Source organism: Urocampus carinirostris, chromosome 15 (assembly GCF_059441175.1).
Source record: "Urocampus carinirostris isolate Australia breed hairy pipefish chromosome 15, RoL_Ucar_1.0, whole genome shotgun sequence".
NCBI lineage: Eukaryota > Metazoa > Chordata > Actinopteri > Syngnathiformes > Syngnathidae > Urocampus > Urocampus carinirostris.
Window position 1 is genome coordinate 13,056,190 of NC_142363.1, and position 14,024 is coordinate 13,070,213.

At 40.2% G+C, this 14,024-nt stretch overlaps 1 protein-coding gene across 1 annotated transcript in view; it reads right to left on the bottom strand.

Moving 5' to 3' along the window:
* arid1b (AT-rich interaction domain 1B) overlaps nt 1-14,024 on the bottom strand; it is a 361,695-nt gene that overhangs the window by 198,047 nt on the left and 149,624 nt on the right. Inside the window, exon 4 of the mRNA XM_088354727.1 lies at nt 13,851-13,958. Within this exon, the coding sequence (XP_088210853.1) occupies nt 13,851-13,958 (108 nt within the window). The remainder of the gene's footprint in view (nt 1-13,850; nt 13,959-14,024) is intronic.

Genomic DNA, 14,024 nt, shown 5'->3' on the forward strand with positions numbered 1-14,024 from the left:
TTGTGTATTTGATTCATTCATGTGTGTAGTTTTTATGTGTGAAGGAAGTGCACAGACTTATTTTATGATGGTAGATTAATAGCAGCATTATATTGTGCCATCAGGACTCATCACAGTGTGGATCATGCATAATAAACTTCCTATGTAGCGCACAAATACGCATAATATCTTGTCTGGTGTGCTCAGTGTTGAGTGTGTTACTGAGATAAAGTCATTCCAGTTACTTTTTACATCATTTAAATACAAATTGTGTTAATCCCCCAGGACACTGACCCCCAAAAGTAGCACATTACTCCCAAAGTAACAAGTTACAATTTACCATTAGTAGTCACGTTAAAGCCAACCCCCTAAAATAGCTAAGAATAGCTACATAAAAAATAAACAGAAGAAGCTGTGTCCAGCAATATGAAGGCAATGAACCCTGCATACTTCTTGGCCTGCGCAATCTTGAGGGATTGCATATGAACACTGGGGCGGCAGTAGCTCAGGAGGTAGAGCGATCGTTTTAGGATTAAGGGATCCCAGTTCGAATCCCGGCTTGTCCGTGTTACATGCCGAAGTGTCCTTGGGTAAGACACTGAACCCCCAATACCCCCAATAAGCAGGTTAGCAGCCTTACATGGCTGCACAGACCATGGCCGCTATTGGGAAATGTGAAGCACAATGTAAAGCGCTTTGGGAGGTCATTGACTTGAAAAGCGCTATATAAATGCAGATCATTTCATTTCATTTCAACACTGAGACACTCCATATCCATTTTGTCTCTGAGCCCTCCTATGTAACGCACAAATACGCATAAGATCGTGTCCGGTGCTCTCAGTGTTGGGTGCAGTACTGAAATGAAGTAATTCCACTTACTCGTTATGTCATTTAAAAATTAATTGCGTTACCCCTGCCCCACCCTCAGATAACTAACTCCCAAAAGTCACGTGTTACTCCGAAAGTAACTAGTTAGTTACAATTTACCATAAGTACTAACATTGAAGCCAACCCCCTAAAACAGCCAAGAATAGCCACATAAAAAATAAACAGAGAAAATGTGTACAGCGATGTGGAAGCAGTGAACCCTTCATACTTCTTGGCTTGTGCAATCTTGAGAGATTGCAAACGAACACTGAGACACTCCATATCCATTTTGTTTCTGAGGCCTCCTTTGTAACGCACAAATATGCAAAAGATCTTGTATGGTGCTCTCAGTTTTGGGTACCTTACTGAACAATCTCAATTGTAATAAATTACATTTTAAAGTATATTGAAAATATCAAGACATTTCTGCACACTTCAAATGTAACAGATACAATTACAAAGAAGTAGTAATTTCATCCTCCTAGCAGCCAGGGGGAGCCAGGGCGATGACAGCTGGGTTTCTGCCTCCTCCAACTGGATCTTTCCTGCATCCCCCCTCAACATGCTCCGCTAGTCCTATGAGAGCTCCTTAGTTTTTGCCAACGGGTTGGGACACCAGGCATGAGAATAAACCCGGCAGAGGATCAGAGGTAGAAAGGGAAGGAGTGAGGGGAAAATTCACCTCTCCTCCTCCGGAGTCCTCTCAAACAAAATATAAAATTTCATGTTTGCATGTGGTCCCTCTGGCAACTCAAGTGAATTGGTCGGGCTCAGACTGGGTCGGACTTTATTACCCACGGATTTGGTTCACGTCATCCTGGAAAATTTTACCTTTAAAGCTATTTAAACTACTCCCATTTGAGCGTGCTCATGCACACAAAGTGTGTTACTAATGGATACTTCCCATAACCGGGCTATTAACAAATGTAAAATTGACGTTTCCAATCTTCTGCCTTAAACCAGCCAAATAACATTTGAAAACTGCGCATTCAAAATTTAATGCGGTAATGACGGAAAATCACTACTTGTAAAAGAGCTAGAAGCTGAAAATGTAATTGAGGTGTTGACATTTATATTTTTATCATTTTAGTGCACCGTATGGTAATAGAAAATACTGTAGTACTGAACTATTGAGAAATTACAAACCAAAATTCAACAGTTAAGTTAATTAGAAAGAAAAAAAAATCTTCCATAATCACGATTGTTTTCTTCTAAAAAAGCATTTGACTTCAAATTTAGTGGAATATTTTTAATAGTTTCTCTGATTTCTAATCAATTTTCTCATGAGGGCCACAAAAGGCTGGCACTGGGCACTAGTATGGCTCGCCAGTCATGATTCCTTAAAACATGGGTCTCAAACTCACTGCCCAGGGGCTATTTGCAGCATCCAGGATGATACATAGAAATGGTCTGCATTTATATAGCGCTTTTTAAGTCACTGAAGACCTCCCAAAGCGCTTTACAATGTGTTTCACACTGACACATTCACACACACTCACACACCGATAGCAGCGTCAGCCATGCAAGCAAACTACCTGCTTATAAGGATGATAGCTTGAGGACCCTGTCTTGATTTAAAAGTTAAAGGGACAGTGTGTATTATTTTCCCACAAGATGTCGCTGTATTCTATCGTGCTACAGAAAAAGAGTGCTAAAAGCAAACGGGAAGAAGACAAAACACTTAAAGTGACCAAAACTCACCATATTACTTTTGATAAGAAGAGAAAAATAAAATAAAAAGAGAAAATAAATGAAAAAGGAACATAAAAAATGACAAAAAAGAAAAAATAAATGGAAAAAGAAGAATGAGATCAAAGGTTAAACACGAAGGACAAAATAAAAATAAAAAATAAAATAAACAAGGGAGAACATTGCATTTTTTTGTTTTGGCTTTTCCTCTTAAATTCTTTTTTTTCTTTCCTTTTTTAATTTCTCTTTCTCCACGTTTTGCTTTCTTTCCCAAAACTTTTATTTGTTTTCCCCATTTTCTTTTCATGCCTTTTTTTTCCTTTTTCTTCTTTCCTCTTTTCCATTCATGTTTCCGTTTTTTCTATCTTACTAAGTGAAAGATTGGGTAAAAATTGTGGAGAAAAATGTTTTTTTTTGGGCTCACTTCAGCCTCTGTGGGTTGTAGTCTTCCTTGGACTCATTTTTGGTTGCACTGCATATTCCAACGACATCTAGTGGACAAATATAAAACACTGTCCCTTTAAGAACAGCAGAATATTATTATCGGTGCTGTTTTGGTGGAAAACCACATTTGGCCCAACCTCACCTGGACCCAAACTTCAGCGGCTTCCAACTTATTTGAGTTTGAGACCCCTGCCTTAAAATGAAGTCGGTTTCAACAAGGATAATGATACCTGGTATTGATATGCTAGCACCCTTGCACCAACGTAAACCAGGTACAGTTTTTTATTACCCTACAACTAACAGTTTGACCCCTGTGACTTTGTCTTTAATATGTCCAAAGAGGAAACAAGTATCCGCTCTAAAAAGGTTTTTATTTTTCTTAAGGATTCATTCGGGAAACATTGACTTTATCCGTCTTACGTCCCTTCTTCCTCATTCCTCCCCCGTAGCGAGTGGAGAGGCGCCAGTGGAACCAAACTAGTGTTTTCTTAACCGAGTTCATCCCTCTCCATTTCCCCTCTGTCTCAAATCATAAAGCTTGTCACACGCGGGGGCCCTACCCATGCGAAATTGCATGCACACACATGTACTATATCTCCCGATTTCACCAATTGGCTTGTCAGGGGGAGCTGGGTAGAAAAACACGACCTCCCACGTTTCACTCGGCTACTGCTGTTCGGCCTCGTGTTACCGACTTTAACAACCTGCACTGGCCAGCTGAGCTCCCAGTAGGTAGAGTCCTGCCTGGCCATCAAGATACAACTAAACGCCTTCAGAAAAGGAACATTTTGACAGATCCCCATCGGGATAGTTTTCTTTTAACGTACGTCTCCACCACCACAGGAGCGGTGTGTCAGCGGTGGGTTTTGCTCAGGGAGTTAACACGCTGGTCTAAAGGCCCGACTAATGGCTGCTTTCGTTTCAACTTTTCCTTCAATTCCAACCTGACGGGTATCATGTACTTACTAATAGACACGACTGCAGATCCGAACTGCCGCTGACTCTAATTGGACACCAGACATGTGAACTCTGAAAAAAAAGAAGATGGTGACCATACGGCAAAGAGTTTCACCTCAGTTGTGGAGCAGGTAACATAGTATGACCATTCAAAAACACGTGTTCAACACTTGTGAAGGTGCAGAGGACGTTTCACATAAAGCTATGTGAATCATTCATGTGGAGAATAAAACAGCCCAGGGTACAAGCAAAAAACTAGATTGTCTGCATTTTTTATGAAGCTCGTTGGTCTAACAGGCGGCATTGCGATAGCAGAGAGAGGAAAATAGATAACTATTGCTGGAGTTAAAAAAATGCAAAATGTATTGAAGATGTTTTTCCTTATATGTATGCAATCTGCGCATCCTATGTAAATAGTTTCAACAACAACAGAGGAACCTCTATCACATTTTTGTTGGTTTCAAGAAGGCCTTTGACAAAGTATGGCAAGCTGCATTATGGGCCGCCATGCGGGAAAATCAACATGGGCCAGAAATTTGTTCAGACCATTGAACTATATGCAAATGACAACAGTAACCAATGTTACTATTAGAGCGTCTCCGGGCAGTGGGCAGGGGACACCCTGAACTGGTTGCCAGCCAATCACAGGGCACACGGGGACAGACAACTCACCCGCTCAGTCACACCTAGGGACAATTTGGACCGGCCAATTCACCTGAAATGCATGTCTTTGGAATGTGGGAGGAAACCGGAGTGCCCGGAGGAAAGCCACGCAAGCACGGGGAGAACATACAAACTCCGCACAGTAAGGCCGGTAGCTGGATTTTTACCCACGGAGGAGGTTCCCACGACCTCAGAACTGTACCGCACATGCGCTAACCACTGCGCCGCCGTGCTGCCCAGGTACTGACACAACATCACTAAACTCCGTTTTGCTGGTGAAATTGCCCGATTGGCAGAAGATGAAACGGAATCTAGAAGTCTGGTCAACTGCTTTGACAAAGCATCAACCCAGTATGGGATGGCAATCAGCATAGAATAAATAAAGTAATGACCAACAATCCCTAAGGTATCACCAAACAACACTATCAACCACAGAGAGATAAAATCTGTCACCAAATTTAACTATCTTGGAGCTGCCCTATCAGAAGAGGGGTCAGAAGCAGAAATCAGAATAGCTCAAACCGCAGCCGCACTTGCTATACTTAGATAGATAGATAGATAGATAGATAGATAGATAGATAGATAGATAGATAGATAGATAGATAGATAGATAGATAGATAGATAGATAGATAGATAGATAGATAGATAGATAGATAGATAGATAGATAGATAGATAGATAGATAGATGGACAGATAGATAGATGGACAGATAGATAGATGGACAGATAGATAGATAGATAGATAGATAGATAGATAGATAGATAGATAGATAGATAGATAGATAGATAGATAGATAGATAGATAGATAGATAGATAGATAGATAGATAGATAGATAGATAGATAGATAGATAGATAGATAGATAGATACCATGTGGTTGAGGTATCCATGAACCATAAACCTTGATGTTCAATGAAGTGCAATCATGGGAGGCAGGTGAGGCTATGCAGAATATTCACATCTCATTATGAAGAATATTACCGTGAATTCCAGACCATAAGCTGCAACTTTTGTCACAAGTTTTAAAACCCGCGGCTTATGCAATGATTCGGCTAATTTATGTACTTTTTCTAATGCCCACCAGGGGCTCTAGAGCATTAAAGGTAAGACTGAGATACATAATATATGTGTTGAGCAAGACACATGTTTAATGTAACTTCTAGCTTTGTGCATGAATAGAACGAGCATGAACAGACCCTGGTTATGGAAAAAGCTTCAATCGAAAGGGGAGGGCTAACTACAACATCGGGAATCATTTTACGAGTCTCTTTATTTGTAAACTGAGGTAATGTAGCAAAACGACCAGATTACGAGAAGCTACATCCAACGAAGAAGACATGTTTTAAGTGGGGTTCAATTGATCTTTTCGCATTATTGTGCCAAGTGCCGTTAATCATATGGAGAGAAGAAATGTGATGGCAAAGTGAAGCCACCAGGGCAAAGGTGTCGGAATCATTTTTAAGCAGAATTGTTTTATTTTTCGTCATTCATTTCTGAGTCAATGCAGTCGGAATATGGAGAAACATGTCAACAATGTCTAACATTTACAAGCTCTTCACTGAAAATCCAACCACTTTTCAGATCTTGAAAAAAATGAATATTCAATCATTTTCAAGGATTTCAAGCACCCGAATGAACCTTGCTGGAAATAAGCGGTTCAAATCCATATGACTCTAATGAAGACCTGAGCCACAATTACAAAATTCAAAAACACCTCTATGAAAATATATTCATAGACCAGTTGGCTAGTCAATTCCAGTTCTGTTGTGCCGGATTAGCGCCCCTATTCTCGGCCTTGCGACTTGCCGATTGGCTTGGAGGTGCCCCTTCTAAGAATAAGCAACATTTCGTCTTCTATTTGGCCCCGACTGCTCTTGCTTGCTTGTCCCGTCTTGAAAAAAAAAAGTGAGGGTGTCTCACACTTTATACAACAGAGCTTTTGTGTCGTAAAGTGGTAACTCTACTTCCGAATGTCTCTACATACGAATGTTTCAGGTTACAAAGTTCCTGAATGGAAAATATTGCCTCAAGTTACAAAGGCATTTCAGGATACCAAGTCAAAAATACAGTTCTGTATGCGCTGCTATTAGCCGGTCCCAGAGTTCCTCGAACGTAAACAAACTAGCTATTGCTTCAAATCTGCCTGGCAACCCAGTGCGCATGCGTTATCCAAGCATGCTCTTCATGTCACCGTCACAGTTCAGAGTTTGGAGACGAGGAGGAGGTAGAATTATGATAAGATGGCGGGGATAAGAACGCAGCCCGAATTAAAATTAAAGACATTTCCAAAAAATTCCCTAATACAAGATGTTTTTGAATTTGTGGAAAGGGATTAACCAGATAAAGTGTTGACAAGTTGGGCTATCTTTTATTAAGATTGTCAAAAGCTGGTAAAAGCAGACGTCAATGGAACAGGTCCTCAAGGAAGATATTTTTATGATTTCCTTTATTGTTTGTTTTGTTTACATAATGTAAATGGTAAATTGTAAATGGTCCACATTTAAATAGCGCTTTTCAAGTCACTGAAGACCTCCCAAAGCGCTTTACAATATGCTGCCTACTTTCCAATTTGCACACACACTCACACACCGAAAAGGACAACAGCCCGCCTCTTGTTTTATGTTTATTGTGCGAGAATCCAATTTCAACAAGTATTTGTTTCACGTTCTGATGCTGTTTTATGATTAAATGAAGCAATATCATGCTGTACTTTTGCGGGACTTGGAACGGATTAGCACATTTACATCCAAAATGTGTCTCAACTTATGAAGTTTTCAGGGTACGCAGCTACTCCCAAAACGAATTAAATGTGTAGGTACCACTACACCTCTGTACATTTGTCTCCTTTCTGGTATGGTTCTCCCTCAGCACGAGCTCATGTGGAGGCTGAATGCAGCCCTGCTGGATGACATTACTGTGCACTGCCTGCTGGCCTGGAGACTCAAAAATAAAACCCAGCAGTGTGTCTAAGGCGCGTACTGTAGAAGAAGACTGACGTGCTGTCTCAGTGCATACAAGCGCTCATGTGTGTTGGCCGTTTGATTGAGGCGCGATAGAAAGACAGAGGAGGTTTGCTGGCCTCTCCAGCTGCGACTTGTCAATCATTCATGACCTGACACTCAGACAAGGGCAAGATGGACACTCGTGGGAGGGACACTTTGTGTTTCTCCTTCCCGGTTTCCAGTGTGGGAGTAACACGTTACAAAGGAACACGTTCCTGTAACGCTATAACACACACTCTCAGAAAGTCTTTGGTGATATGTTTTCTATATGTAAAGTGCACTGGACTATGAGGCACATGCAATTAAAACTACAGTAAGGGTTAGGTTTGCACAAAAAAAAGAAAAAAGAATTTATATGTGCATTGATTGAGCAGTCTAAATATATAGCTGATCACAATTGCGTAACATTGGATGCAGCGGGAATCAAACCTAGATCGCGGCAGGGAGCAAATTGGATTATTTCACTCAACCACTAGAGATACAGACACAACTGAAAAGGCATTGGGTTGTATCTCATCATCACCCTATTTTTAGTCACTGTACCAAATTGTTAGTGCAATTATTAGGGCAGGCCGCAAGAATATTGTTAGACATTAAACCGGTCCCAAAGAAATACTGTATTGTAACGCCGACTCGCAAAGTATTTATGAAGCAGAACTGAATGAAGGGAAAGGCATTGTGGGAACTAATTCAGTCGTTCTTAACCAAAGATAAGACATTGTCAGAAGTTAGTTGGTCGTCCTGAAAGAAATAAATGAATGCACAAATTCAAAATGTATGTCACTGAGAACGTTTAACATTTTTTTTTTTACCAACCACGTTCGGCTTTTTTCATTTATCTAACATAATTGTTAAGGAAGAACAGGTTCACGTTACAATTTCTGGCCAATTTGGTTTCTTTGGCGCGCCCTATTGTCGGGAAAATACTGTGCTTTTGTCTGTAACGAGAACTATCAGAGTATAAGGCCGATGAATTATTCGTCATGAGGTTTCTCCCTACCATATATTGTACCCCGGCATTAAAGTTAGAGAAAAATACTAAAATCAGGGGTCAGTTTACATGCGCATATTTGCTTGTGTGTCACCAGTAGCGAATGGTGGGCAGTGCATCTGGAAGAGGCGTGGCTTATACAGGAACAGTAATATCAATGAGGCAAACACAGGCACAGAATCTACGCTAAGCATGCTAAATATTTATCTTTTTATTTGTACGGTTATGTTTGCAATACACAATGCCTTGAAAAAATGTATTGGAAATGGAGAAGGATACATTGAAAGACAAAAGACAAAATGGAGGTGGATTGTCTCAGCTATGTGTTCAATTGCAAGCTTTCAAGATTGCATAAGTCAAGAAACATTAAGGGTCCACTGCTTCCACAGGTTGGTGTATACACTACTTTTTGGTGGCAGTCGGAATTACTTTTTAAATAGAGTACCATGTGTGCCCAACACTGCCTGTTTCTCACACCAGGAAAAAAATAATAATCATAAGTCGAATGTTTCAAATGAGCGCAAAATGACAGAATGTGAGTACCCTCTTTGGCGTTCATGTGACAAAGAAGATAAGCGAGTTACACGTCAACGCTTCACACACTCTTCTATTTGCTTTCCGGTTCTATTCTTGCCTCCCATCCTCCTCTCACCTCCTCACCCCCTTCTCACTCTTGTCTTTCCACATGGCTGGCCATCCACTCTCGCGTCTCGGAGCACGGGAGGCGGCGCGGCAGCTTGGCAGGCTGTCAGGGGAGCGCCGGAGAGCCGGGAACATGGAGTGACTGGAACAAGGGCGTGTGCGTGCATGTGCACTGACTGTCGGATCCTCCACGAAACTCTTTTTTTGCAATGCAGGGAAACTGCCGGTGTAACTTTTTTAGGGACATGAGTACACTTTATTCACTTCAATGAGGGATAACAATGTTTTTAGGGGGCATGTTGTGTGTTCTTTTTAGGAGTTTATATTGAGATTTCCATTTTGTAATACAGTGTTCCCCCATTTTATGGACGCAATCCATACCACACTTACAAATGATAGGAGATTGATTACACCCTATGTGTGTGTGTGTGTGTGTGTGTGTTTTGGGGCACCCTTAACAAATACAAAGAGGTTAAAAATGGCTGATATTTTTAAAGCAATTCAAAGGGTCTCATGCCCAATATAGTGTTTTTCATTACGGCATAAATATTTGTTTATTTTTAGATCCTGGTGATAGGCCACCAGATGGCATTCCATTCAGATATCCTTTTAAAAGGCTGGTATCGGCACCTATCCCTATACCTGGTGTTGGCATTTATCCATCCCTGATATTCGTATTTTTAATAATAAAATCATTTTAATACCATTTTTTTTAACAATACCAATAATCATAATCATTATAATTACAATACAGAGAAAGATATAAAACATAGATAACCCCCAAGTAAAGTGTAAGTTCTAATTTACATTTCTATATTACTTTCTATTTAAATAATGTTGAAATAAAACTAAATGTACTTTGGGTTTTCGAGCAATGTCGTCTTACAATACACAAGTAGCGCGCCGAACCTTGGCCATTTCTAGTTTGCTCTTCCAATTTTTTACCGGCCTGGTTCTAATTACAAGAAAACATATACATATACAATTAAATAAACTGATAAAAGTGTATTTTTTAAAAGTTCTTCAGGGAGTTGATATATTAGACCTCCATTTCACTGCTTGCAGTTACCCCAAAACCAAGAACCTTGTGAAAAGCAAGATAAAAAACATAAAGAAAAATGGTGCAGTTTGGTACCTTTCAGTCTCCGTAGCTTGTATTCTTCGTTGTGCTTGTTAGCAATCGTTTTCAGTTGCACTACGCATTACAACAACATCTAATGGTCAAAAAATACACACAGACCCTGGCTTTGGGAGTACAAATTTCTCGAATGGAGACCCTTTAATTCCAGTCTATTATGCACCAATTTCTAGTGGTGAATTATTTATACACTAAAACACCCTTGGTTAGCGAAATAACCACTAGCCATGACATTTTGGGTCTATTGAGCAATTATTGAAATCATTGGGGTTTTCAAAAGGTGGAATTTAAAAATGAAGAACGAAATATTTTTAAAGAGAAGATTTCATTAAAAAAAAAGATTAAACGATAAATAAAAATACATGAACTGCACATTTTTCTTGAGAAATAGAACAATGTAAATTCTGTTTAACGTAACATAAGGATCACCTGGAGTAGGCACGTCCAAAGTCCGGCCCAGGGGCCAGTTACGGCCTGTGAACAAATTGTTACTGGCCTGCGGGCTCTGTCATTAAATCAATAAATTTGGTTGGCCAGTAATTTTGCACGTAGTATAAAATACATTTGTATAAAAAAAATAAAAAAAAAACAACAACAACAAATCACAATTTCACAAGATGATTGCAGTAGCCGTTTGGGCAGCTTGTTCTGAGCTTTCTGCGAAAAGTTGAGCCCGTCCCATTTCCAACATGGTGACTGTAAATTAAAAAACAATAAAAAATGATAATTGACTGTGAGGGCCGCTACTTCCAGGACAAGTAGAAATTAGAGTATTGTTTTAACCCAAATCTGTAACATCTGCATCTGCCTAATTTACCAAAAGACTTTGGCTGTTTTCAAAGAATATAACATTAAGAGGCACTGCCAGACAAAAACAACGTAAAACTAACTGGAAACGAATGCTGTGAAAAGGTGAAGCAACTGAAGGCTGATTTAACAGCACAGCAGCGCTTTTTCAAATGGGGTCAAATGACAATGCTACAAAAGCGATCTACGAGGTTGCGACGCTGATCGCCACGCGCTACGAACATTTCGCGGAGAGTGAATTTATTGAAGTCAGTTCAAATAAATGCCAGACCGAAAAGTCGGCTGTCGCACAATTTCAGCTTACCGAATCTGGCCCGCTTTCTGAAGCTTGGACACCCCTGACCTAGAGGGAATTGACATGATTGTTTGCTATCTTGCTGCAAAGGGTACCCCTAAAAAAAAAAAAAAAAATTGTGCAAAGTCACTTTGAGTGTCTGTAGTATGTAATCTTGTGCTTCTTTGTGCTCTGTAGCACCCGTTTCAATTGCACTACACAACACGTGAAGTGGTCAAATAATACACAATGTCCCTTTAAGAAAAGCCAACCAGGCAATAAAGGGAGAATTGTTTTACCCTTTTTTGTACTGGTAACTAGGTATCATCAAAATTTATTAACAGCCCGGACGCAATACAATTTGCACTATCAAGTAGCTCAAGTGCAAGTGAAGGCAGACCCAAGGGATACTGTGACTCGCATTCATGATAAGTCACCAAAGTTGTCTTTTGTCTCTCTTCCAAAAAAAAAAAAGTGCCTCATCACACAGCAGACGCGTCCCAAAACAACAACATGACACTTTGCCGACCCGTTCTCCCTCCCACCTGCCACGCAACCAGCAAGAAGAGATGACAGCAGCTTTAGATCTGACATCAAACGTGAGCCATGCAGGGAGAGAAAGAGCCAAGTGGAAAAAAAAAATTAAAAATGCTTACAACCGCGCCATGACAGCTTGCTGGAGAACAGAACAACACTGAGCAAATTTGATCGTTCTCAAAATGTTCAAGTTTCCTTCACTACGCAATTGTTTCCATCGCATCTTAGCTTTGGCACTTGTGTAATAAATTTACAAAGAGAAGATGAACTAATGGGGGAAAAAAATCATAAGACCCGCTTTTCAATGAGCGAAATCATCAAATGATGAAACCAAAAGAAATGCAGCGTGCAAATATCTTCTACAGCAGGGGTTCTCAAATGGGGGTACGAGTACTGGGGCTCCATGGGGAGGGGGCAGCTCTTACCTAAAAGGGGCCGTGTGATCTAATGAAATAAGAAATAATTCAGACTAAAATATGAAATCGTATTTTTATTAAAGGCCCTGTACAGAATTTGAAAACGTTCTACTCGCTGACGCCATCTTCTGTTTTAAGTAAGCATTGCAACCTTTGTCAAGCTCCCCGTGTGACACGTACGTGCAAGTACATGCATTTCTTAGAACCCCTAAAAAAACTCTTTTTTTCATCTCTTTGTGGTGTTTGGGTTGACATTTAGACTGTATTTGAAGCAGGCCTTTTCTTACTTTCGCCATTTTCAATCTACTCAAACAAAAACTATCATGACAAGCATGACATCAACCATCATTTCCTGCTTCCTTATGTGTTGCTCGTCCCAAACAGCTCTGATAAAAGTAAAATAAAAGCAGATAGGTGAGGTGGAAAAAAATATAAAGACTCTTTAAACTGAGTTGAGGATAGTTATAGAGCAATGTTCTGCTTCCAACTTTTTAAGGACACCAAATATAACACCTCACCTTTAAATGATGAATTGAATTTAAATGAATATTTACAGAAAAGTTCTTTACAAAATGGTATTATTATATTTAGAAGGCTGTTCATTTTTGAAAATTTTAACAGGCAGTGTTTAGTATGTGACAACAAGATGTCACTGTATGCTGTTGGCAAATAATGAAAACTGTTTGATACACTTTTACACTGTCGACTTCACTTCTTGGACTCACTATATCACAGAAACGTTCACATGTCAATTGGGTAATGATCGCCTCAGGTGTTTTGGATACTCTTGCCTCGCTGCTTCATTTTCCGTGTGACAAACATTTCCTGTTTAATTGTACTCGTCCGTGCTTCTGCATTGTGCTTCTGCTCTTTGGCGAGAGAGTCCAAGGCAAGTATTGGTTATTTATTTATTTTTACTTTTATTTGAACATGTTTTTCACTTCCCAGGGATTACTATGACAGCAAAAATGGTCAATGATGGGTTTGATAATAAAAATACAAAGAAAGACTTCAAACACCAGTCAGTGCCATTGATGGCTATAAAGATCAACTCTCAATATTCGACGTAAGGAGGCTAGCATTCACTGGCAAAAAGCATCAGAAACTAGTAGACCATGCTTGCCTCAGCAATTATTTTCTCACAATTACTCCTGCAGGCAGCCCGCTTAGCTTGTTTGAGCAGCCCGAATGCCAAAAGGCGGCGTGCGTGGGTTCTCGCGTGTTACCAAGCGCATATGCTTCCCTGTTCCTGTGGGTGTATCTGCTTTGATACGTGGCCCATTAATGCTTCTCCAACCTTTGGCATGCGCCCGGGAAAAACAAATAGGCAACACAGCACATAACAGAATAGCCATTGTCACAAGTCACGCTCACGGGACTCTCCCGAAAATCCACGATGGTGTCAAGATTTAAAACTATTCGATCATTTCTCTTATTGTCTTACTGGTAAACTTGAGGGTCGGTCCTGAGAGGAGACGCTGTCCTCATTGTTGCTTTTACCAGAATTCACTGGGCCCGGGCCTCTGGTACTGAGATTCTCTTGCTGCGCCTCCTTGAAAAGAGAAAAATAGGAACTACATTAGAGGTGCCTTGACAACTGAGTTAAAACATTTAAAGA